This window comes from Aricia agestis, chromosome 11 (genome assembly GCF_905147365.1).
Source record: "Aricia agestis chromosome 11, ilAriAges1.1, whole genome shotgun sequence".
Lineage (NCBI taxonomy): Eukaryota > Metazoa > Arthropoda > Insecta > Lepidoptera > Lycaenidae > Aricia > Aricia agestis.
In genome coordinates this window covers 8,616,442-8,640,745 of record NC_056416.1, presented here as the reverse complement: position 1 = coordinate 8,640,745, position 24,304 = coordinate 8,616,442, and the positions used below count along the sequence as shown (strand labels likewise).

General features: G+C 36.6%; 1 protein-coding gene across 1 annotated transcript; it reads left to right on the top strand.

The window, feature by feature from the left end:
- The first annotated feature begins 191 nt into the window (after positions 1–191).
- LOC121731872 (nipped-B protein) lies at positions 192–24,273 on the top strand. The gene is made up of 28 exons (XM_042121546.1): positions 192–282; positions 637–748; positions 2,978–3,146; positions 3,261–3,847; positions 3,935–4,143; positions 4,263–4,494; positions 5,015–5,176; positions 5,262–5,449; positions 5,523–5,760; positions 6,079–6,323; positions 6,446–6,679; positions 6,757–6,975; positions 7,210–7,392; positions 7,612–8,358; positions 8,570–8,719; positions 9,508–9,678; positions 10,421–10,559; positions 10,739–10,863; positions 11,456–11,690; positions 16,419–16,573; positions 17,472–17,736; positions 18,716–18,906; positions 19,180–19,373; positions 19,500–19,623; positions 19,761–19,907; positions 20,343–20,536; positions 20,990–21,164; positions 24,124–24,273. The coding sequence occupies exons 2-28, from the start codon at positions 682–684 to the stop codon at positions 24,271–24,273; spliced, it is 5,895 nt and encodes a 1,964-aa protein (XP_041977480.1). The 5' UTR covers positions 192–282; positions 637–681.
- Positions 24,274–24,304: the final 31 nt, after the last annotated feature.

The following is a 24,304-nucleotide window of genomic DNA, read 5'->3' as shown; positions in this document are numbered from 1 at the left end:
ATCTTCCTTTGGCCACGCACGCATTATTCCCACAGCCTCATCTGCACAGGCTCTCAACACTCGGGACTCGGGAGTCGGGAGTCGAGACTCTATCACTATCATTTTGTTATCTGTGTTTTGGTGAACTTTATCTTTCTGTAATCTGTGGTGAACATTCATAGAGTATAGACCACATTCGCAATGGTCTGCAATGGTCTAGCAACACTGAGTTACATTTCCCTGATTGTAATGTTAGGATTGTATCTATTTGTTCTCGATAAAGATAGTTATCATAATGTATCAGTGAGTATTTACGAATAAAATAAGTTCTAATAACACCAACGATTACAATAAATCCTTTTCCTACGTTTTAATAAGAGTGTCGTACAGATGCGCTGACCTTCGTTTTGATGCACAACGCACAACAAAGCATCAAATTGACGGCTGCCCTATTTTCACAACAATCTTAGAATTTATTGCTACGATATTTCCAATATATACATTTGTAGTGATAAACTAAAAACGTGTTCAAGTGAAATTTTATGTGAAAAGTGCCTCATATGTGGGAAATAAAATGATGGGAACGGCGACTACGCAAACAACTTTTATTGGTGTATGTTACATTGCCACACCAAAGACTTTCTTTTTAAATTTTAGGACAGCGTTAGTATACCCCAGAAAATAATTTGAGAATTACCCAAGATGAACGAAAGGGATATCCCAAGTGTCCCTATAACTACACTAGCAGGAGTAGCTAGCTTGACTGATTGTAAGTACAATTTAATTGTTTATCTGCTAACATGTATTAGAAAACCCTAGTTGGGTATATTATTGATATAAATTATTATCTATTATGGTTAAAATAAACCAATGACTTAAAATGTTAAGTTCTTAGTTGCATATTAGGCATGATAAAAGTATTAGAATATATTTATTTTTTGTTGGTACTGAAACTGACTATTTGTGTTTAACAAACTATGCGCATACTTAGTTGAAATAAATTCATAAAGTAAAAAGATTTAAGAATATTCATTATCTATAATATAATTTAATTGCAAAGAAAACAGAAGCACTTCATGAAAAATCATAGGGGGATTTGAACATTCTACCATCAAAGAAATCTATTCATAAGCAGTTGATGGACCTATGTCAAATGGTCAGCTTATGTCAATTCAATATTAGCTGTGATCGGTCGGATGTGTTTGACATAATGCGACCAAATTCTCCATCAGCCTAGGAATCAACATTCAAATTTTGAAGGTTGGGTTAGGTTATGTTAACGTTTAAATACTATGGACATCTAAAAGTTGTAACATACTTATTTATATTTGTATTTTCATCTGTTTTTTAGGTAATTAAAAAAAATAATTGTATTATTTTTGCATAAATGCCTTAACACACAATTGATTTAAGCAATTTATGGGTTAAATATCCAAAACTTTTAGATTATATTGTCAAATGAATTATTTTAAGCAAAAAAGTAACTTTTAAGACTTATTCACCTGTGACGAAAAAATTACATTTTTATATAAGAAACATAAGTTTTAAAACTTTTTGCCATAATTGTCTATTAATATAAGCCATATTAAATATAAAAATTGGGATTTACATTTCTGAACATATAACATAAAAATTTTGGCATAGGTCGAACATGGACAAAATTATTGGCAGTCATTTCACATGGTAAAGGCAGAATATTAATTTTAGTTATTTAGACAGATCCAATTAGTTTTTGCTGCCAAAAATTTATTTCCTAAATATTAACTCTCCTAGACCCAAATTTGTTACTTAGAACATTTTCAGTGCAATATTCTAATTGTTTGACCATTTCCAAGTCTTATATGTATTGAAACGAAGAATTTCACAAAAAAATAAGCAGAAGTTATTTCAAGACATTTTATTTATACATTGATTGCGCACTACCGAAAACACAAACATAATTCTTTGTATGGGAATTACTTTGCATACTTCGGCGTCGAATTGTTTTGCTTCAAAATACATTTTTCAACTGAAACTGAAGCTACTAAGCGCCGCAAGAGTGAAGCCTAAGGGGAAGTAAGGTAGATGTGATTCTTGCAAGGTATGTGTGGTCTGTGAGACCGCACATCTATAGTTAAAGGTTAAGTAAGAAGGACTATGATTTTTACCCTTTGCACAGGGAATTCTAAAGATAAGATTTTTAGCCTGATTGACATAATAACTTTTACTTTTTTTTCTTATATTTTAAGTTTGTTAGTTATACTTGGAATAATAGAAAACATAATTGGATGAAGTGGATAACTAATATTTTATAATATAAGGGCAATTACTCATTACTACTCTATACTCTTTATACTCATTATACTCTTTCCCTTCTAATTTTCACAAACCTTGTAACTTACCTACTTTTTGTCTGGCTAAAATATCTGGCTATAGACTTTACATAAAATCCACTTATTTTTATTTCAAATCATTTTCCTGTTCCTAAAACCTCAATTTATGAAAAAAAAATGGAAATTGTCAAATTGTTAGTTACCCACTTCATATCATAAATTCAAACTTTATAATTGAGGACCTGAAGAACAAAACCGGTTAGGTCCACCATAGTACGAAAGATTTTTTTTTTCGAATCGTCTTCTCAACAGATAATGATTCGAAAAAAAATAATACTTAAAATTAATCAAAATGGGTCTAGAGTCTAGACCCATCTGCGTCAATCCCTGTTAATATTTTCAATCAAAACTGGTACAAAAGGTGTACGAGCTAGCATGTACATTGCTGATTTCTTTTAGCTCTAGGCTTTAAAAAGTCCATTTTCAAATAAAACTGAATTAGTTCAGTAGTAGTTGTTGATACTAGTTTTTTAGCTACTGTGTAAATTTTTTTTCTCGCGGACTAATCCGGTTCTGTTCGGTAGCCCCTCAATTATTAAAAATAATCAATTTATAGTACCATAAAGGTTTCCTAGTGAAGCTTGAGTATGTGTAATGAATATTGATTGATAAATGTATATTTTCAGTGTTACCAGTGCTTCCATTACCAACACCATTACCATCGACTTTGAACAACAAGTCACAGTTGTTTCATCCTAGAGTTGCAGAGGAAGCGGCTATACTGCTGGCAACTCGAGATGACAACTTGGTTACTCTTTTACTTCAATCATTGATGCAAACTTCAGTACAACACATGTGAGTTGAAACATTTTGTACTACTCTTACTTGTTGTAACAGTTTAGCCACAACTAGGAATAAATAGCAATTTTTAATTTTTAAAGGTTGTCACATTTTCCATTCATATTTCAGAGACCTTAAAGATGAAAGTGTACAAAATGCAGTCAGCCCAGCTCCCCAGCAAGCTACACCTGAATTATTGAAAGCAATTTTAAACGTCAATCCTAATATTTTTAACCAGCAACAAAGGAACCACTGGGGAAATCATATAAATTCAGCTAAGTTTAATGGAATGTCACCGACCACTACATACAATTATACATCACACAATACCGTTCACTCGAGTCCAACATCACACGGCACATCGGTGCAGTCGGCTACTATTCCAAACCAGCAGCTCCTGGCTCCTCCATGTCAATCTTCACCTCATGTGAATATGGGCTCACCCCCTTCGCAAGCACGACCGGGAACCGTTAATATCACTGCTCAAAATCATATTTCACCGCCATGGAGCAGTTCAAATCAGTCAAATGTTTATGCGAGTCCCATGTCGAACACTTCCAATCCACAAAATGGAGGGTTTTACAATAGCTTAGTACAAGAAAATAGAAATTTTGGCTCTAATATTAGCGAGAAGGATCCACTGTCGATGTCGCCGGGAAATATGAATGAGCAGCAAAGATTACTTATGAAGCCACATGATAAATCATTTGAGCACGGTAAGACTCAGTTTAAGCTTACTGTAGTAACAATAAAATGTCTTTAATGTGTACAATCATGAGATAATAAACTTCTTATATTTTTAGCTGGTAATGTAATGCCAGGGCAATCCCCGGCCCAAGCGAGTGTGGCGCCCTCTCCCCTGCGTCAGGAGCCGCAAGTGCCCCAACCATCTATGGGAGCCCCATATGCTGTTCCACCCGCCCAGAACACTGCACCAGACAAACAGGACTCTAACAAAGGCACACAAGTAATGAACAATAAGTTCCCAGTTGTAAAAATTGGCCGGCTATCTGTGAGTATTGTAGTTAATTTTATTGTTATCTTTTTTTCATCCTACCCTTCTAGTATCTCACATATATTTTTTTTCAATGTATAGTAATAATATGTTACTTCCAATTTTAAATATAATAGGAGAACTTGTTAAAGAAACACGAGTTTCCAAGTGAAGAAAGGACTCGGAAAATCAGTGCACTGGAATCGGATTCAGACGATAATATACCTCTCAAACCTAAATCGAACGTGCCCGCACCAGTGGTAGATAAAGAAAAAGAAGCAATAGATATTGCTCGAGAAAAGAACTGGGAAGCTGTTAAAAGGAAACATGAGGAAGCAAGCAAAAGAGAGGATACAGAGGCTGCTATAGGTAATTCTGTTACTAATATTTTATTGGTGAAAATATTTAAGTATTTGATAATATTAATAAGTTTATTTATTAAAATAAATTAATTATCTATTCTAAGGGCCTGTTTCACCACTTTCTGATAAAGTTCCTAATAGGCTATTTACAACTTTTTTGACAGATTCTCCATACTTGATCTGTCAAATTAATTGGTTGATAGCCTTATCAGGAAGTGGTGAAACATGCCCTACAGATAATTTTTTTTCTATCTATAAATTACATACAAAACTTAAAGATCTCGCGCATTTTTAAGATCACTTGGTGACACTGGGGAGGCAATAGGCACATGGGGACAATATCTACCAATAAAAAAGATTATATCACCTGCTGATCGCAATCTACAATCAACGTCCCGTCCGCGTACCGAATCCGCTCGCACTTCGAACCATCAAAGAGACCTAAAAATCAAACTTATCCCCTTCCACTTTTGCTAAGCGCTGCCTATAAATATCTTTTAATACTCAATTTTAATTGCGATTTTTAGTGCGACCTAAACTACGTAAAGTAGAAAGAAGACTGGTTCCTGTGATAGAGATGTTGTCTGTTGATGAACTCATGGAAACTAACACCTACCAACGGTTCAACAAGCTCATTGAAGCTGTCTTCGAAACGATAGATGATGACATACTCGTTACCGATGAGATGGGTAAGTAGCATGTTTGAAGCGAACTCAAATTTCAAAATTCCGTCAACTGAAAACATGATATTAACATCTCAATATTTTTTTACAGAGGGCGCTGATATTCCTCAAGATCTGCTGTTACCGCGCTATCAACTGCAGGAGCTGTGCTCGGAAGCAGCTAAACTCAAAACTTTGGGTGCAATGGAAGCCATTCCGGCAGACCGGCTGGTGCGACTGCTAAGCATACTAGAGAAAAATATAAGAGCTGCTGAAAAGATGTCGTTAGTCGGCGACCCGGTATGTAAACAAACAAATGTAAATTATCCAGGTACCGTTAACAGTGTCTTAGTCTTTTTGCTTGCAATTTTAGGATGATTCTGAAGAGATGAGGCAGATATGGCTCGAGTCTGCGTTGGAAAGGGTTATGTGCGCGTCGGACGCTTGCTTGACGGCGCTATACATAATGACGTCGCCCAGCATGCCGAAGAGGATATTTCTCGAAGATGTGATAGACAGAATCATCATGTTTATAAAATTTCAGTTGAACAACACTATCTATTGTGTGTATGATCCCGTGTACAGTATTCAGAGCACTTCTAAGAAAAAAGGTAAAAACTTATGTAATTGAATTGTATCCTTTTTTAAAACACATTTCGCACATTTTGCACATTCTATAAAAGAGTGAAATGTTTCATAAAAACAATGTGTTGACTAAGCCCCCAGAACATTTACGACATACTAAAACTTAAAATCCATCCACACTCCATCACAATTCACAAATGAGTAGCCACACTTAAAATGAGTAATGTGTCTAATAATATATATGTGTTGATTTATTCATTCCCATGCATGGCATTTAAATTGTCCTTAAAAGTTTAAGTAGTGCGCATAGACACTAATCACGTTTCATAATAATGTGTTTGCAGTGGACGGTAGGCGGCGGCGCGGCGGGGGCGCGGGTAACGCTCGCGCGCGCGGCTCCGGCTCCACGCGAGCGACCCGCGAGCTGTACGCGCACGCGCACGAGAGCGTCGGACTATTAGCCGAGCTGTTCGCGGCGCACCAGCTGACCGACACCACGGTGTTGCACGCCTCCACTGTGGGCGTGTCGCCGTTCTTTGTCGAGAACATCAGCGAACTGCAACTCTCTGCGCTCAAACTCGTCACCACTGTAAGTGTATTTTTGAAATTTTAAATTTGGAAAGAGAAATTTCAGTTATTATCACTATCATTGAGTACTATTATTATATCACTTGTACTATTTATTTATTGAGTTTTTGTGTTTTTTTTTAGATATTTACAAAATACGATCAACATAGGCGGCTGCTGTTAGAAGATATATTAGCGTCTATAGCGCGGATACCGAGCTCGAAGCACAATCTGCGGTCTTTTCAACTCAACTCCGACCAGCACATTCAGATGCTCACCGCGCTAGTGCTACAGTTAGTTCAATGTGTGGTGACTCTGCCGGAGACATTATGTAAATCAAAGGAGAAGGAGAAGGATGTAGATAATGAAAATAAAAAAGTAAGTTTATCAATTGATTTGATTCAGTTTTATTATATAATGTAAAGAGTTCTACTTACTTGTTATGTTTTTTTCAGCATGTAGATAAGGATTTGTTAATAATATCTAAGTATGAAGCGGCAATTAGTGTAGGTGGAACATTTCTAACTTCGTTTCTGAACAAGTGCCGGAGTCGGTCGGAGGAGGTGGACTTCAGGCCTCTGTTTGAGAATTTTGTTCACGACCTGCTAACGACTGTGAACAAGCCAGAGTGGCCCGCGACCGAACTGCTACTCAGTTTGCTTGGAACAATGTTGGTAAGTTGACATCTTAAATTTTCTTCAAGCTGCAAAACGCCATGTTGTACCTTTTAATTTTGCTTTTACATTTCGTTTTATTTTGCTTAAATACCAATTTACAAAAGACGTTTATTAGGGCTGATTTGCATGCAAGTAAAACCGAAACAATGTTTGAAAGTGATGCCTACTTCCCTATTACAATAGTATTTAATTAGTATAGGGAGTTATTCAAGACACCATTGCTTATTTTAGGTGAAATACATGTCGGACAAATCGATGGAGATGTCAGTGCGGGTGGCGTCGCTCGAGTACCTGGGGTTGGTAGCGGCGCGGCTGCGGCGAGACAGCGTCACGTCGCGCGCCAAGCTCGCCACAATGGACGCTGTCATGCGTGACATTCGAGCTGAGGAGGAGAAGGACGGATCCGTGACGCAGGTAAGTGCTGTTAGGTGTAAGGTCTCTTTAGTAACGCCAGAATATTGAAACGCTAGATTGAAATCTCTTTTTGAAGGTTGTCTGGCATTTCATGGCAAAACGGTAATAAACTTAACAAAGGTTTCAGAAATGAACTGTATATCTTGAGTCAATGTTCTTGTCGAGCATTACTTTGATTGATTTCGTAGTGTGTTTTTCAAATAGAAATATTTTTTGCAGTCAATAACATCGGGTCTAGACGAGGACGAGGAGAGGACAGAATTCCTTCAACGCGTTCTCCTGGACTACCTGGCCATCAATGGTCAAAAAGACCAGGCGTGGAACTGTGCCAGGCATTTCTATATAACGCAGTGGTACAGGGACATGGTGGTCCAACCGAAGAGCCCCTCGCCCACGAAGAGGCCCAAGAACAAGTCCAAGAAGAGGTACAAGGACGAGAGCAGCGAGGAGGAGGAGTCGGACGACGACAGCGACTCCGAGAGGAAGGAGAAGGTCGACAAGAAGCAGGTCCAGAGCGCCATCGTCTCCGCAGAGAAGTTCAAGACGATAGAGAGGCGGAAGCGCTTCTTCCTCGAGAAGATCAGGCCGTTTCGGTACCAGGGCGGGTCGCAGGTTCAGGTGATGCAGTCGTACATAGACTACGGCGGCGCGGAGTTGATCTCGCAGTACCTGGCCTCGAAGCGGTCGTTCTCGCAGAGCTTCGACAGGTACCTGAGGAAGATTCTGGTTATACTGTGCGAGAACACGATCGCGATTCGGACTAAAGCAATGAAGTGTCTGACGATGATAGTGGAGGCGGACCCGTCCGTGCTGGCGCGGCCGGACATGCAGATCGGCGTCAACCGCTCCTTCCTCGACCAATCCACGGCCGTGCGCGAGGCCGCCGTCGATTTAGTCGGCAAGTTCGTCCTCAGCCGGCCCGACCTCATCGACAAGTACTACGGGATGCTCTCCAATAGGATATTGGTGAGTATTTCAAACTTCTATGATATTTTTATTTTCAACAAAGGCAAATAATATACAATAATAGTGAGTGTAAAGGTAAATATCTAGCTTGTAGGACGTAGGTGTACAACAATGCATTAATCACAGCCCCACTGGTTATGTCGCTAAGTTCAGAAAATAACTTGCTATATTCATTATAACACTATTTTTTTATTAAACATATAATATTTAGGACACCGGCGTCTCCGTGCGGAAGCGGGTCATAAAGATTCTAAAGGACATTTGCATAGAGTGCCCTGAGTTTCCCAAGATACCCGAAATCTGCGTGAAGATGATCAGGCGGGTTAACGATGAGGAGGGAATCCGCAAGCTGGTGATGGAGGTGATAATATTTATTTTATACTTTATTCACAAAATTAACAAACACATTTACAAGTTACACTAATTCAGTGTCAGACCTTTATAATATTTGTGCCTGTAGATTGTGACTGACAGTAGGGTTATGTACACAAAAGACACATTTAAAACATACAATATTAATAAAAGATGATAAACTAAGTACAAAAGCTACCTACCTTAAACTAATGCAAATAATTACTTACATATTATACACTATTTAGTATTTACTAATACAATAAAACATACACATACACTTTTATTTCTTCATAAACTATAAGTAAATATAATATAAACATTATACATGTATGAACCTTTTTATTGTATGAACTTTAAAATCGTTTATTCGAAATAATACTTTGATCTGGCTTTTATTTCCAAACCCTGAAGTACAAGATGACCCACAGGCATAGATCACGATAGATACCGCATGTGTATATACTTGGCGTGCCAAATCGCGCTCCCAAACGACGAGCAATGCTCGTCTTTCGAAAGTCTGTTCTTTAGTCTGCTGTCGAAATAGGACGTCAATCGGAATTTAAAAAATGCCTAAATGCCTAAAAGTGCCGTATTTAAACGTTGTAAACGTTGGCCTAGAATCTAGATAATGGGCACTTTTCTTATCATCGGTACGTCACAGTAGCTATAAAAAGTGGCACGCTCGTTTTCATACAAATGGGGCGACATGCGGTATGTATCTTGATCTATGTCTGTGAGATGACCCTGATAAAAAAAAAACAAAAATATTAATATAAACGTGTGTGTTATCAACAGGTGTTCCAGAATATGTGGTTCAGCCCTTGCGGCGCGGGGGCGGGGCGCGCCGCACTAGACGCGGCGGCCGCTACGGCAGACCCGCTCACACGCAAGGTGCTCAACATAACCGATGTCGTCGTCTCGTCACGTGATATGGGTTTAGAGTGGTTTCAGCAGCTGCTTATGAGTGTAAGTTGTTATATAGTTATCTTGTTAGTATGTTACTTGTCTATCTTGCTATCTATCTAGTTGTATCTTCTGTGATCTCTCCACGTTGGCCTATCATAGACTAACAAGCTATTTGACCGAGCTTTGCTCGGTATTCGATAAAACATGAATAAAATGACATTTTCTAAAAATGATTTCTAGCTAGATCGATTTATCGCCCCCGAAACCCCCTATATACTAAATTTCATGAAAATCGTTGGAGCCAATTCCGAGATTCCAATTACATATATACAAGAATTGCTTGTTTAAAGATATAAGATATAGGTGATTTCAAACGCGTAGGGTTTTGTCTATTTGCCCAAGATTGACGTCGATCGTGCATTTCTGCAGACAGTTATGTAATCACGGTCACTATCTAAATTCTAAGTCCAATAGCGCACTAGCGGCCAGGCCGCGGCGGCCGGGTCGCGGCGGCCATCGAAAGTATGGTGTGGCCGCAGGCCGGGTGGTAGCCAGGTGCGCGTAGTCTATGGCGATTTCATACTAAGGTATCTATCTCGATGGCCGCCGCGGCCTGGCCACAGCTGTGACTTGGCCGCTAGTGCGCGCCTGGCCTAAGGTATCCTAATCAATATAAAGTGGGGCCTTTTAATTATCTTAGTAACATTATAGTTTTAACATCTGAAATATATAAAGTAATAGTATAAAGTAGTATTTAACTTTTTATACTAAAGATGAAATAAATGAGCTCTTTTGTTTTCAGTTATTTAAACCCAAGGAGGACAAAGATGATTCTACTAAAATTATTTATCAACCACCCAAATCGTTACTACTAGCATGTCAACAGATTGTGGACTGCCTAATAGAACATTTGCTACAGTTGGAAGAAACTAATACTGATGGTGAGAACTTCTTAAAATTTTTCATTTTGTTCAATATAAAAACATGTTTTACGAATGAAATTTAACGATTTTGGGATCATTTTGGGAACAAAATGATACCAAAATCGTTAAATTTCAGTTTTTAATACCAAGGCTTAAAAAATTTCAATCAAAATACTCTATAATTATTTTATTTTCAGGTGCTGGCTCATCACAACGCATTTTAGCATGCCTTTCCACATTGCATTTATTTGCAAAAATCAGGCCGCAGCTGCTAGTTAATCATGCTCTAACACTTCAACCGTATCTCAGTTTAAAATGTCAGGTATGTATTTTTAAAAAGTCGATGCATCTGTCATTTTGAATCTGAGAATATATTTGAGTTTTATTTTGTCGGGTTCAGTTGAAACAAAATACGCTCGTGTAATAAGTTAGTGCCTATGTCTAAAACTTTAAACACACCATGCCGAAGATACGCGGCCGAAGTTCGGCAAGATTACGCCTGCAATGTATTTTAAATTACCGATGACACACCATGCCGAAATTACGTCGCGTTATATAGTCTTAAACAGGCTAGCTGTTTAAGACGCTAAAACAATATTTTGAAGCCTAATAACAGCTGTCGCCTAAGTTTCTATGAAAATTTATTTATTTAAAAGTAGTACAACTTCTTCCTGTACAAGCCAAAATTTCTTAACGTTCCCCCAGATGTATTGGTTAACAGTAAAATGTTATAATTATTAGTGATTTCTAATTTGTTATCGTTATATTTTAAAATGTTTTATGATTAAAAAAAACTAAATATTATTATCTCTCGAGGCCAACGTACGCGCTGCCTCGCCCGAGCTTACCGCGGCCCCAGCCTCGCGAGGCTGCTCGCTTGGTTAGTACGCAGCAAATGATTGTCTTCTACGCAGAACCAGTACGAGCAGCAGATAATGTCGACGGTGGCGATGACCCTGGAGCTGGTGGTGCCGCTGATGGAGCACCCCAGCGAGTCCTTCCTCGCCCAGCTGGAGGAAGACGCGGTCAAGCTGATCTTGCAGCGAGGCCAGCTCGTCATAGCCGCCTGCATCGCCTGCCTCGCCGCCATAGTTAACTCCCTCACGCACAACTACAAACTCATACGGGACGTCTTTAATAAGTATCACGGTGAGTGCGTATGGTGTAAGCTAGATAGATAGATAGATAGATATATAGACGATCAATTTTATTGTGAAATATCACTTATAATATTATTGACCGCGCGTCTAGGGTTAGTATTGAACGCGCTTGCCTTTCAATATTATGTCAAATAAATTGTTCAATAATATTGTTAAGGCGGGATTATAGGCCACTGACGTTTTAGAATTTGAGGCAAACTAGCTCAATAGATGGCGCTCGAAAGGTACATATTTACATAGCAAGCCATCGTCGATTTTAATATTTTCAGAAATAGTGTGATCACGTGGTAAACTCGACATACAGAGTAAGGATTAGCAGAGAGGCCATGTTCACCACTAGATATAAACGAAATCTTTAATGAATTTTGTATTATAGTAAAATGATGTATTAGGTATTAAAATATGATGTTTGTTCTGTACTCAGTACTCACGAACATAAAAAATGTATTTCCTCTAAATAATACATATACAATGTACTTATAACAAAATAAAGTATTACCCATACCTATACAAAGTGTATCAAAACTAAGTAATAATACTTTAGGGTGTGTATGTATTCCTTGTAGAGAGTTCACTGTGAAAGTAGCAGCGCTGAAAGACCAATTTTTTTCACTTTTGTATGGAGAAACTCGTGACGCTGGGGCGCTCGCCCATACAAAAGTAAAAAAAAAATTGGTCTTTTAGCGCTCCTACTTTCACAGTGAACTCTGTAGAAGGAACATGTACACACCCTAAATTATTATCACTTAGTTTTGTTACACCCCGTATAGTTCATTGCATAAATATATACTTGTGCATGGAAAATACGCCAACATTATGAATATGCCATAAAATAGTTATAAAGAAATACTATATTATTTATCATATTGGCGTATTTTCCATAGAAACATGGAACTCAAAAGTAGAGTTACTTTAGCACTGCTATTTTCACAGTGAAAATTATAATATAATATATGTACCCCAAAGTATTAATACCGAAGTTGATTTAAAATTCGGTAAAGTAGATTCAAAAGTTCTTAGCTACAATAATTTCATCATCGTCAGCTCCCTCTTTGCTGGAAAATATGGAGCTTATTTTATGACCTCAATGAGAAGGGTTCAAGTATTTGTTTTATTTGTCATGGGGTAGACCCAGGGTTAAGGGCTATTTATTAAAGCTATTGCAATAAACCCAAACTATATATATATATATATATATATATATATATATATATATATATATATATATATATATATATATATATATATATATATATATATATATATATATATATATATATATATATATATATATATCTTAATATATATATTTCTTGTGTGCGCGTGTATGTGACTGAACTCCTCCTAAACGACTGGACCAATTTTGATGAAATTTTTTGTGTGTGTTCGTGGAGATTCGAGAATGGTTTAGATTTACAGTTTGGTCTACTGGAAAATGTTTTTTCAATTAATTTCTTATTTATAAGGAGTTGTTGATTTTGGAATGTTTTACATTAGATCCGGCGGACGGCGCTATCATCGCATTCAATATTATTCTATTTCAATTTTAGTTTGTCCTGACAGATGGTGCTACGTTTAATTTGAAAAAAATGTGCTGATTAAAATATTAAATAAATAACACATAGGCTACAATTTTAACCGACTTTCAAAATGGGGGAGGTGTTATGTTCGTTTTCTTATATTCAACGATTACTCCGCCGTTTGTTAACCGATTTTCAAAATTTTTCTTTTGGTATATAGGGTATCATCCTAATTTGGTATTATATTCAGAAAAGTGGTGATCTGATGAAGGATCCATAAGTAATCGAGGGAACTCCTCAAAACTTATAGGGAAACATATGGTGATTTCGGTTTCGTGAGAAGTATTCTAAGCATATGCTACCAACAAGTAAGATTTTGCACCGAGATATACCTGGTATACCGTGGTTCGGAAATCGGAAGGTACTGAGAGAATTCCTGATTCTTTATAGATACAAGTTTGGGAGTTTCGGCGTTGTTTTAAGAACAGAAAGCATATGCTACTATGCAAATTACATTCTTCATCATCATCATCATCATCATCATCATCACTACCATATTATACCATTTCATAGTCTTTTAGATCGAGACTCGAGTTTGTCAAGCGATAATTAAAAAAAATCTATATCTACCTAATATTATAAACCTGAAGAGTATGTTTGCTTAACGCGTCAATCTCAGAAACTACAGGTCCGATTTAAAAACTTATCTCAGTGTTAGATAGATCATTTATCGAGTAAGACTCATCATTTATCGAGAAGGTTATACCTATTATATTATTACTCTAAGACTAATACGACAGAAGAAACTCAGGAAAATGTGGGAAAAACGGGGGAAATATTTTTTATGGGAAAATGTACCTACGGATTCTGTAAAATTTCTAATTTACGCGGGCGAAGCCGCGCGGGACATCTAGTATATATATATTAATAGAATAATAATAATAAATTATAAAATAAAAAGTGTAATTAAACAAATATTTAATACTTTCGTGCCAATTGCGTCAAATAGAATTCACGAACCTTGCGTTTAAAAGTGTCCCTGGTTTTGGTTAGCCTGATTTCTCGAGGAAGAGCATTCCAGAGTATTATAGCCTGTACGTTGAAAGACGAGTGGATGATGTCTGATCTATGGGAAGGGCAAGAAAGGAGTGCATTGTTAGAGGATCGAAGGGATTTGTCATGGGTACTGGAACGGTATTGGAAAAGGGGGGTTAGATATTTAGGAGCATTGGGGTGATGCAACGGGGAGTACAGCATACACAAGGCCCTAGTAGAACGGCGCTGTCGTATTGGTAGCCAGTGTAGTTTAGATCGAAAGGTGGAAACATGATCGAATTTACGTAAATTAAAAATAAATCTTAAACAGTTGTTGAGTAGGCGATCAAGTTTATTAAGTTGGTCAGCGTTTAGGTCGAAATAGCACACATCACCGTAATCGATGATGGGAAAGATAAGTGACTGAACGAGCATTAACTTGACTGAAGAAGGAAGGAAGTTTTTTAACCGATACAGAGATCGCAGGATGCCAGTGACTTTGCGAGAGACGTGTGAGATTCGTGGCTGCCAAGTAATAGTAGGGGAGGTCGCGCTCATTTTAAAAAGTCATTTCATACCGAGCGAAAATCTTAACAATAATACTATTATATTAATACATAAGAGTTTTGATCGTCAGCTACTCCAGTATGGGTGGAATAAAAATTGAGAGTATCTCAAAGTTGTTGTTGGGAATCGTATTGAATTGTCATTAAAAAGATCCCAATTCGCACCCAATAAAGGTCATATTATCTAGATTATACACGTTTAGGTTTGGTAGGTGCTATTTTAGTTTTAGTATATAACAACAGATGGCGCTTTTATAGTAAAATGTATATAATACTTCTTGACAAATATTGACTATCGAATTAATTACTTAAAATTGCTATGTGAGACAATTTTATGATTAATTCAAACGAAAATCGCCGTCAGCTGAATATTTGCAGGTGGAAATGTCGTCTACGCGACGCCCTAGGATACATTGAGCGCGAAGTAGGGCTATATTGGTTATAGCTTATATCGCTGGCTGACGGGCTTTCCACCCGCATATTAACGACTGACGGATGTCTTTATTATTAAAAAGGTATCAACATTCACCTGTATAAATTTTGTACGGTATGAAATGACTTTATATTTTAATTTTTTTAACATAGTTCAGTAACGCGACTGACGTTGAATCCCCCGTCTGTGATACGCCTGACGGTGCATTTTTGGTTAAGCATGACCTCAATAATCATCCATAAAATTTTCATTCCGTATAAAATCACTTTTCGCAATTATTTTTTTTTACAACTTTGAAATACTCTCAGTTAACATCCCACCACGGGTGCGGCGACTGACGCTGATTATATTGATTGATAAATATTAGGCTACCGCTGGACAAAAATTTGGTCGGTATGAAATGACTTAGCAAACGATAGCACTACCTACTACTATAAGAGTCGAATCAATGTGTAATCCAAGCTCCTTAATGTTCGAACAATATGGAATGACAGAGCCGTTATAGATGACTGGTGGAAGAGCACCTTGATCAATCTTGCTTAAATTCCTGGCACTACCTATTAAAATGGCTTGGCATTTTGCTGGGTTAACTGTCAGGCCAAAGTTACTACACCAATCTCTTATAGCATCGAGATCTTGATTTATTATATTACTCTTTTTTTAGTAGTAAATGGATTTAAATCAAAATTCTAAGCTGTCAGGAACCTTGGTAAGGAACGTAACAAAGCTATAAAAATGTTTAAATGCTTATAATTACTTCTGGTCAAAGTTCTAGTGAAAATAAAAACATGAAATTTTACTAATCCTCGTTATATACGGCCTTAAATGATACAGCACAGATTGATCGTCTAGAGGCCCATTAACGGTGATTTCAGATTATTTTGTATATGTAAGACCATAGAAAATTCCAGGTGAACACAAATGTGTATGTAGAGAGTATGTAAACTATTTTAATAAAGTCTACATAGTAGGGCGTAGTGTGTAGACAGTTGCGTAATCATGGCAATCTTGGGAAACAGTGCATTCTTTGATTGTCCACCAGTTAAATGGAATAACATCATGTCACAAATCCCGAGTTTGAAGTATTCATCTATGAAAATTAACACTCAGTACAAAAGCAGTAAAACTAATCTATGTTTTTCTAAATACCACATTTATTTCAGGAATTTTATTACAATGGAAGAGCGCTTGGCAGCGGAATCCTGAAGGAACACGAAATTTGAATACGAGGCCGCAGTTCAGACGCGCACTATTCATAGTAGGCTTACTGCTCAGATATTTCGATTTCACCGACAACACTGTGATTGAAGGTTTATCGGTAAGTTAGTTATTTTTATAAGCAAGACGACACAAATTTATCAAAATATCTCCTAAGACCTAATGCCGGCTCTTGATATAGGCGAACGCGTTGGCCAACGCGTCTGCAGACGCGTTGGCCCAATGTGTAGAACGGGCGTTCGCGCGTTGGCCGTAGGTATTTAGACGTTGGCCAACGCGTCTGCGAGCTTGCCGCGCGGGTCGGAAATGCCGGCAAAAGATCAAAGGACATTTGTCGCAAGCTTCGCGCTCCATCCACACATAGGCCGCGCGATCAGTTCGCCCGGAGTTATAGTTATGATAATTATAATAATATGTAATAATTTTTATATGTAATAATTTAATAAATAATAAGTAGGTAATAAAATAATTACTTATATTATTTTAATATTATAAAATATTATGTAAAAGTGAGTTTATTTCTTTGTTTGTTATGTTTTCTCGCCTTTTATTTATTTATTTCGAGAAATTCTTTAAAAACTTTTTCTTGTCCACATTTACAAAGTAATTATAAGCTGTGAATAAATAAACAGCTGCAGCTGTTAGCGACTAAACATCCATTTTGAATCCGTCCGCACATTGGCGCGATCCAAAGCATACTGAACGACCTTCCTATGTGTGGATTACTCACAAACGCCGTTGCAAGCGCACTGCCAACGCGTCTGCAGACGCGTTGGCCAACGCGTTCGCCTATGTCGAGAGCCGCCATAACACTACTATGTAAATTATGTGGCCTTGTATTATGTTACTCTCTTTATTATATTAAACCGTTGACATTTTTTTTATTTCATTCGAACCAGCGTTTATACAAGAAAATACAAACATATATACTACTTTCTTTTCATCGCTGCAGTTAGGTAAAATAACAATTAACATTGAAACATTATTATATTTTGCAGAGTGATATTAAAGAGCAAGTGTACTCGACGCTAATGTTTTTCGTGAGCTTAGAGGACGAAGATTTCGTATCGCATACGCTGAAGGCGCTAGGGTCGGTGTGTGTACGGCATTACGAGTTCATGCTACGGCCAGATCTGAAGGAGTTCTACCATCAACTGCTGACCTCCGAACTCGCTCCTATAGAGATGAAGGCTGATGTTCTTAGAAATATAGAAATGTACTTACAAGAAGAGGAGCAGAGGATGATAAGACAGGATAAAGAATGTATGTAGTTTTTTTTTTCATATAAGTTGTGTAAGTAAAATGTTGTAATTTTGTGCATTTTGCGACGAGCAAGCTCTTTATCAGCTACTAGCTGTTGCCCGCGACTTCGTCCCTCGTTAGCATTGTAGATCACGTCCCAAGTATTATTTATTGTACAAAATATTCAATGCACAGAATTGATTTTCCTACGATTTTATTATCTATAAACGTTCCGCGCGGCTTCGCCCGCGTAAATTAGATATTTCACAGAAAAATAATTAGTCCACAAAAAAATAAGCCTATGATCCTTCACGTGTTTTTCACGAATTTTTTCTGTTATTTGGGTCAAATAAGAAGTAGATTATTTGATCCAAATAACAGAAAAAATTCGTGAAAAACAGTTCGTGAGATAAGCCCTTTTAAATAATTTCCCCCGTTTTTTCTTATTTTCCTCTATTTCTTGGCTCCCATTAGTCTTAGCTAGATAAAATATAACCTATAGCCTTCCTTGATAACTGGGCTATCTAACACTTAAAGATTTTTTTAAATCGGATCAGTAGTTCTTGAGATTAGCGCGTTCATATAAGCCTTTTCAAATAATTTCCCCCATTTTTTTACATTTTCCTCTATTTCTTCGCACATATTAGTCTTAGCGTAATAAAATTTAGCATATAGCCTTTCTCAATAACTGGGCTAACCAACACTGAAAGAATTTTCCAAATCGGACCAGTAGTTCCTGAGATTAGCGTGTTCAAATGAGCCCTTTCAAATAATTTTCTCAGTTTTTTCCACATTTTCCTCTATTTCTTCGCTCTTTTTAGTCTTAGCGTGATAAAATATAACCTATAACCTTCCTCAACAAATAGGCTATCTAACACTGAAAGATTTTTTCAAATCGGACCAGTAGTTCCTGAGATTAGCGCGTTCAAACAAACTAACAAACTCTGCAGAATTATAATATTAGTATAGATTTATAATTTAACAACTTATCTTGTTGCAGGGTCAAAGCGATCGAAACACGAAAACTTAAAAGAAATGGGAGATGTATCATCTGGTATGGCGTCAACGGTTATTCAGTTGTATTTGAAAGAGATTTTGGGTGCATTTTTACATACGAGCACGTACGTCCGGTCGAGCGCAATGAAAGTTGTACAGCTTGTACTGGCGCAGGGTCTGGTACACCCAGTGCAGGTAATATTTGGTTATATACTGTCGTTTATATACATTATACACCATATTTTTGTCCAACAATAAATGGACGCTGTTAAACATATGTGTTTCACCCCACAGAAAAATAAAGAATTGAATTTTGAATGCAGTCATGTTCTTTAGATCACTTAGAACAAGAATGCCTTCATAATTCAGCAAAAAAATGTTTTGTGGGTTAGAACACAAAAGCTTAACAGCGACCGAATGAGCCTTGAGGAAGTTTTGAGGAATATTAACTTGAGTTATTATTTCCAGATTGTTCCATATTTAATATGTATGAGTACGGATCTAGAGGTGACGGTATCGCATACCGCCGACAAAAACTTACAAGAAATAGATAAGAAGTACCCCGGGTTTATACATATGAAGGCGCAACTAGGTATCAGGTTGTCGTATCAACTACAGAAGATTTTACAATCAGATTCCAAGGGTGTTATTCGTGGATTCAGGTCAGTATTCAATTGAAGGTCAATGTAAAGTTAATAAACGAGGAACTAAGGTTACTAAGTAGTAGAAGCTCACCATAAATAAATAAAAAGTTTTTATATACTCAATAAAAATAATTTATTTTACAGAAAAAAAGAACAAGATGACATTCCAACTGCACTTAACGGTTTCCTATATTCGCTGTTGCGAAACACGCGGCCGCAACGGAGGGCCCTCGTTTTATCATTGTTGAAGCAATTCGATGATGTTTCTGTAAGTTTCAATTTAAATAACCTGCATATCTATATTGCATTATTTTTTACTTACATGATAGTTTACACGACCATTACTAATTATTGGTGAGGCTATTTTTGTGTTTTTTAAATTTCGCAAATTTTGTTACATTTCAGAATGCTCCGTTAGATCAAATGTTGTACCTGGCAGATAATTTAAGCTATTTTCCATATCAAGTTCAAGATGAACCTCTTTTTATAATTCACCACATTGATATTATTATTTCTACGTCGGGATCGAACTTATTGCAGCTTTTTCGTGAGGTAAGTCCCTTTGAACCCTCAAAAATAGTTCCATTTAATAAAATGCGTACGTTACAAACAAACAATTTTATCCGAACAAATTAACATATCATTATAATACTTATATAATATTTAAATTAAAAGCACTGTCCACATTGAGCGTTTACATTTAGATACAAAATGTAACGAACGCGTAATTTATGAAGCATCTCACAATATACCATCAGTGTCATAAATCATTATACTCATCACTCGACGCACACATTTTAATGATGATAATATTGTATTACTTACATTATAGTGTGGTGGTGTAAATTTGACCTGGTGGCAGGTGATAAATGAGAAAGTGTCCAAATTCCCATTGACAGTTTTTGAAAACACAAGTCCACCGCGGAGCTTTGGTATTTTTAGCGTCAAATGAAATATTGAAAACTCTTTTTAAATTGTATCGTACAGGGTTTAATAAAGACGAGCACGGAGGAGCGCGACGGGTTGGATGAGGAGGAGGACGAGGAGGACGCGGCGGCGCTCGTGTCCCGCCTCCCGCCCAACACGCGCCCGCTGCGCGACGCCATGCGGCAGGCGCGCGGATGTTTGCTGCTGCTCGTGCTCAAACAGCACCTCAAACAGCTGTACGGCTTTACGGACGCGTGAGTAGCACTATGTTTATGTATCCTAAGGGGGCGATTAAAGCAAAATAGACGATTTTATAATTCATCTTTGTACTTGATAATAAGTTATGAATCATTTCTTTTTTTTAACATAGATACTACATTATATTTACGAGGGTCTGTAATAGCGAAAACACGATATCTTTCTAAATTTCACGAATATGTAACTTGGCGCTGATTTCGCGGTGCTCTTTTTCACCTCGCATATGGAACACGGGCGTGAGTGTAAAGAGAGAAGGACGATGTTTGATTTTTTTTTTTTGTCTTATTCGCCCTCTTAATATTATGTTTCATATAAATTGAGATTGCTTCTGTCACACCTCAATATGATCAGTGATTATCATAAAAGTACAATGTATGTGACACAGAACTGTTATGATAATCACACTGAGATGTTATACAGAATAGAAAAGACCATCTTAAATGTTACAGAAAAATAAATCAGTATTCACCATCGGAGAGTGTAAAAGTGTACGAAAAAGCGATATCCAGACGGCACGCTCCACAATTCGAGCCAAAAGCAACAATCGCACAACTTCAGGAAGATGAATGCGACGAAGAACTTGACGACTGCGGTCGGCGGCGACTCGTCGACGACTATCTTGAGGTCGGTTCATAACACTTTAATTATTAATATGTATAACATTTATAAACCACTGTGGTCTTATAAAAATATGCAGTCAAAGACAGAATTACTATGTACAGCTTTCTATCATCAATATTTCTTTCATTTGTCTCTGTATCGCTTTTATAAGTGTAAGAGCGAGGTCATACTGTCGCCGTCTTGTATAATGTATTGACTTCTTATATACTTAATGTATTAATTATTCCTTATATTATTGTATTTATTAATTAATTATTGTAATAATTAAATGAACATTTTGACATAAGCTCTATACATTATCTGTCAAACTCGTCATTAAATTGAAGTTTAATCATCATTAAATGTCTCTGAGTGCGGCGCACAGTGGTCCGAAATCGTTTAAATAGTGGACATTCGCAAAAAAGATCGATTTTGATGTGGAAAAAAAAATACCATCCGATAGATTTTAAGAGGAGTAACAATAAATCCTTATTAAGTTTTTTATAAAAATGTATATTTAAGGTGAAAAAACATAATTACTAAAATGTTGTATGGGACGGAATCTATAAATAGATTATTTGCAAAAACTACTAGGTCATTCTGGTTCATTTTTGAAACAAGTAAAGTTCTAATGGTATGTAAGGTTTAGAAAAAAAAAATACGAAAATTTACGTGCAGCCTTTTGCAGTAGAGGGGATCAAAATTTTAAAATAATTTTACTAACTTTTTAGGTGTGAAAAAAAATACTATTCGATAGATTTCCTAAAGAGTAACAATAAAACCTTTATAAGTTTTGTACAAAAATGATGTTTTAAGGCGAAAAAAATAATTACGAAAATTGTATGGGTATAATATATATAAAACGAGTCCTTAAAAAGCAACAATACTTATATGTATTTACAAACATGGATAGCAAAAACAAAATTAAACTAAAATTAACTACTGACTTAACTATTGTAATTATAATAAAATAAAAATTGTTACACACACTTATAACTCAAACAATTTCAAATGAAACTTATAAATAAACAATAATAAATAATAATCAATTAAACCAACGCGCTTTACAAACATAGTGGATCTCCAATGCTATCATCGCCTTGTAATGACACAACTTCACTTTCTTCGTAATCTTCTGATAAAAGAGGTCTTTCAAGCAACAGGTCGACTGTGTCTGGGTGAAATTCTTAGTGTTTATTTTTAGACAATTTTGGACGAATGTGAGACAAATATGGACCAAAACTTATTAAAAATAGTAACGGTTGTGTCTGATATTCTATCTTCATCAACATGCAGTATATGCATATCAAAGCCAAGTGAAATGAATAAGCTCGATGTGATTTTGAATAAACCTTTAAGAGAAAATATACTTCAATATGGTTTATCGTCTCTTCACATGTGGATTCGATGCATGGAATCTATTTTACATATATCTTATAATATGGACTTTAAAATGTGGTCAGCACGAGATGAAAACAAAATTCTTAAAAAAGCAAAAAAGAATGCCACACATGACACAACATGAGTTTAAAGAGCAAACTGGAATATTGATTGATATTGTCAAACAAGGATATGGAACTACTAACGATGGTAACACTGCTAGAAGATTTTTTCGGGACTTTAGGACATCATCTGAAATAACGAAAATAGATATAGAATGAATAAAGAGATTATACGTTGTATTGCAGACAGTTTCTTCTGGGAAGCTTATCAATATAGATCAGTTTCGAAATTATTCTAGGGAAACTGCAGAGCTGTATGTAAAGCTTTATCCGTGGTACTACATGCCTGCAAGTGTTCACAAAATCCTTATACATTGTGCTGATATTTGTAAGCATTTTGGCTTTATTCCAATTGGCTATTTGAGTGAAGAAGCTTCAGAGGCAAGGAATAAAGAATTTAGAAATACTAGAGAGATGCATACTAAAAAGACGAGTCGAGCAGACTAATGAAGATTTGTTGCACAACTTTTTAATAAGCTCTGATCTATATTTGTCTCACATTCGTCCAAAGTTGTCTAAAAATAAACACCAAGAATTTCATCCAGACTCAGTCGACCTGTTGCTTGAAAGACCTCTTTAATCAGCTGAAGATTACGAAGAAAGTGAAGTTGTGTCATTACAAGGCGATGATAGCATTGGAGATCCACTATGTTTGTGAAGCGCGTTGGTTTAATTGATTATTATATATTGTTTATTTATAAGTTTCATTTGAAATTGTTTGAGTTATTAGTGTGTGTAACAATTTTTATTTTATTATAATTACAATTGTTTAGTCAGTAGTTAATTTTAGTTTAATTTTGTTTTTGCTATCCATGTCTGTAAATACAAATAAGTATTGTTACTTTTTAAGGACTCGTTTTATATATATTATACCCATACAATTTTCGTAATTATTTTTTTTCGCCTTAAAACTTAATTTTTGTAAAAAACTTACAAAGAATTTATTGTTACTCTTTAGGAAACCTATCAAATTGTATTTTTTCCACACCTAAAAGGTTAGTAAAATCTTTTCAAAATGTTGAACCCCTCTACTGCAAAAGGCTGCACGTAAATTTTCGTATTTTTTTTTCTAAACCTTAGATACCATTAGAACTTTACTTGTTTAAAAAATGAACCAGAATGACTTAGTAGTTTTTGCAAAAAATCTATTTATAGATTCTTTCCCATACAACATTTTCGTAATTATTTTTTTTCACCTTAAATATACATTTTTATAAAAAACTTAATAAGGATTTATTGTTACTCCTCTTAAAATCTATCGGATGGTATTTTTTTCCACACCAAAATCGAACTTTTTTGCGAATGTCCACTATTTAGCGATTTCGGACCACTGTGCGGCGGTAAGTGGCAAACGATGCGTTATTCGGTGCTGACGACGCAACGTCCAACAACACGACCAAACAGCGAGACCTTGCTTACACTACTCTTGAATTATATTATTCAAAGACAAAAAAAATAATGTAAATGTATTTCTTGAACAGTTCAAGCAGCTTATGCTGAAATTCGATCCGGAAGAGGACGACGAAGACGTGGCCGCGGGTGCTGCGGGCGCGGCGCCGGCGGCGACGGCGGGCGGCGGGGAGGCGGCCAGCACCAGCGCCGCGCCCGCCGCCGACGCGCCCGCCACCTAGCCGCCGCCGCCGCCGCGCCCGCGCCGATGAC

Excerpts from the sequence above, each read along its gene's own strand:
- LOC121731872 (XM_042121546.1), top strand. The coding sequence starts at position 682 with ATGAACGAAAGGGATATCCCAAGTGTCCCTATAACTACACTAGCAGGA. Across the intron at positions 6,976-7,209 it reads GTTTGCTTGGAACAATGTTG|GTGAAATACATGTCGGACAA; the intron begins GTAAGTTGACAT and ends TGCTTATTTTAG. Across the intron at positions 11,691-16,418 it reads CGTCTTTAATAAGTATCACG|GAATTTTATTACAATGGAAG; the intron begins GTGAGTGCGTAT and ends CATTTATTTCAG.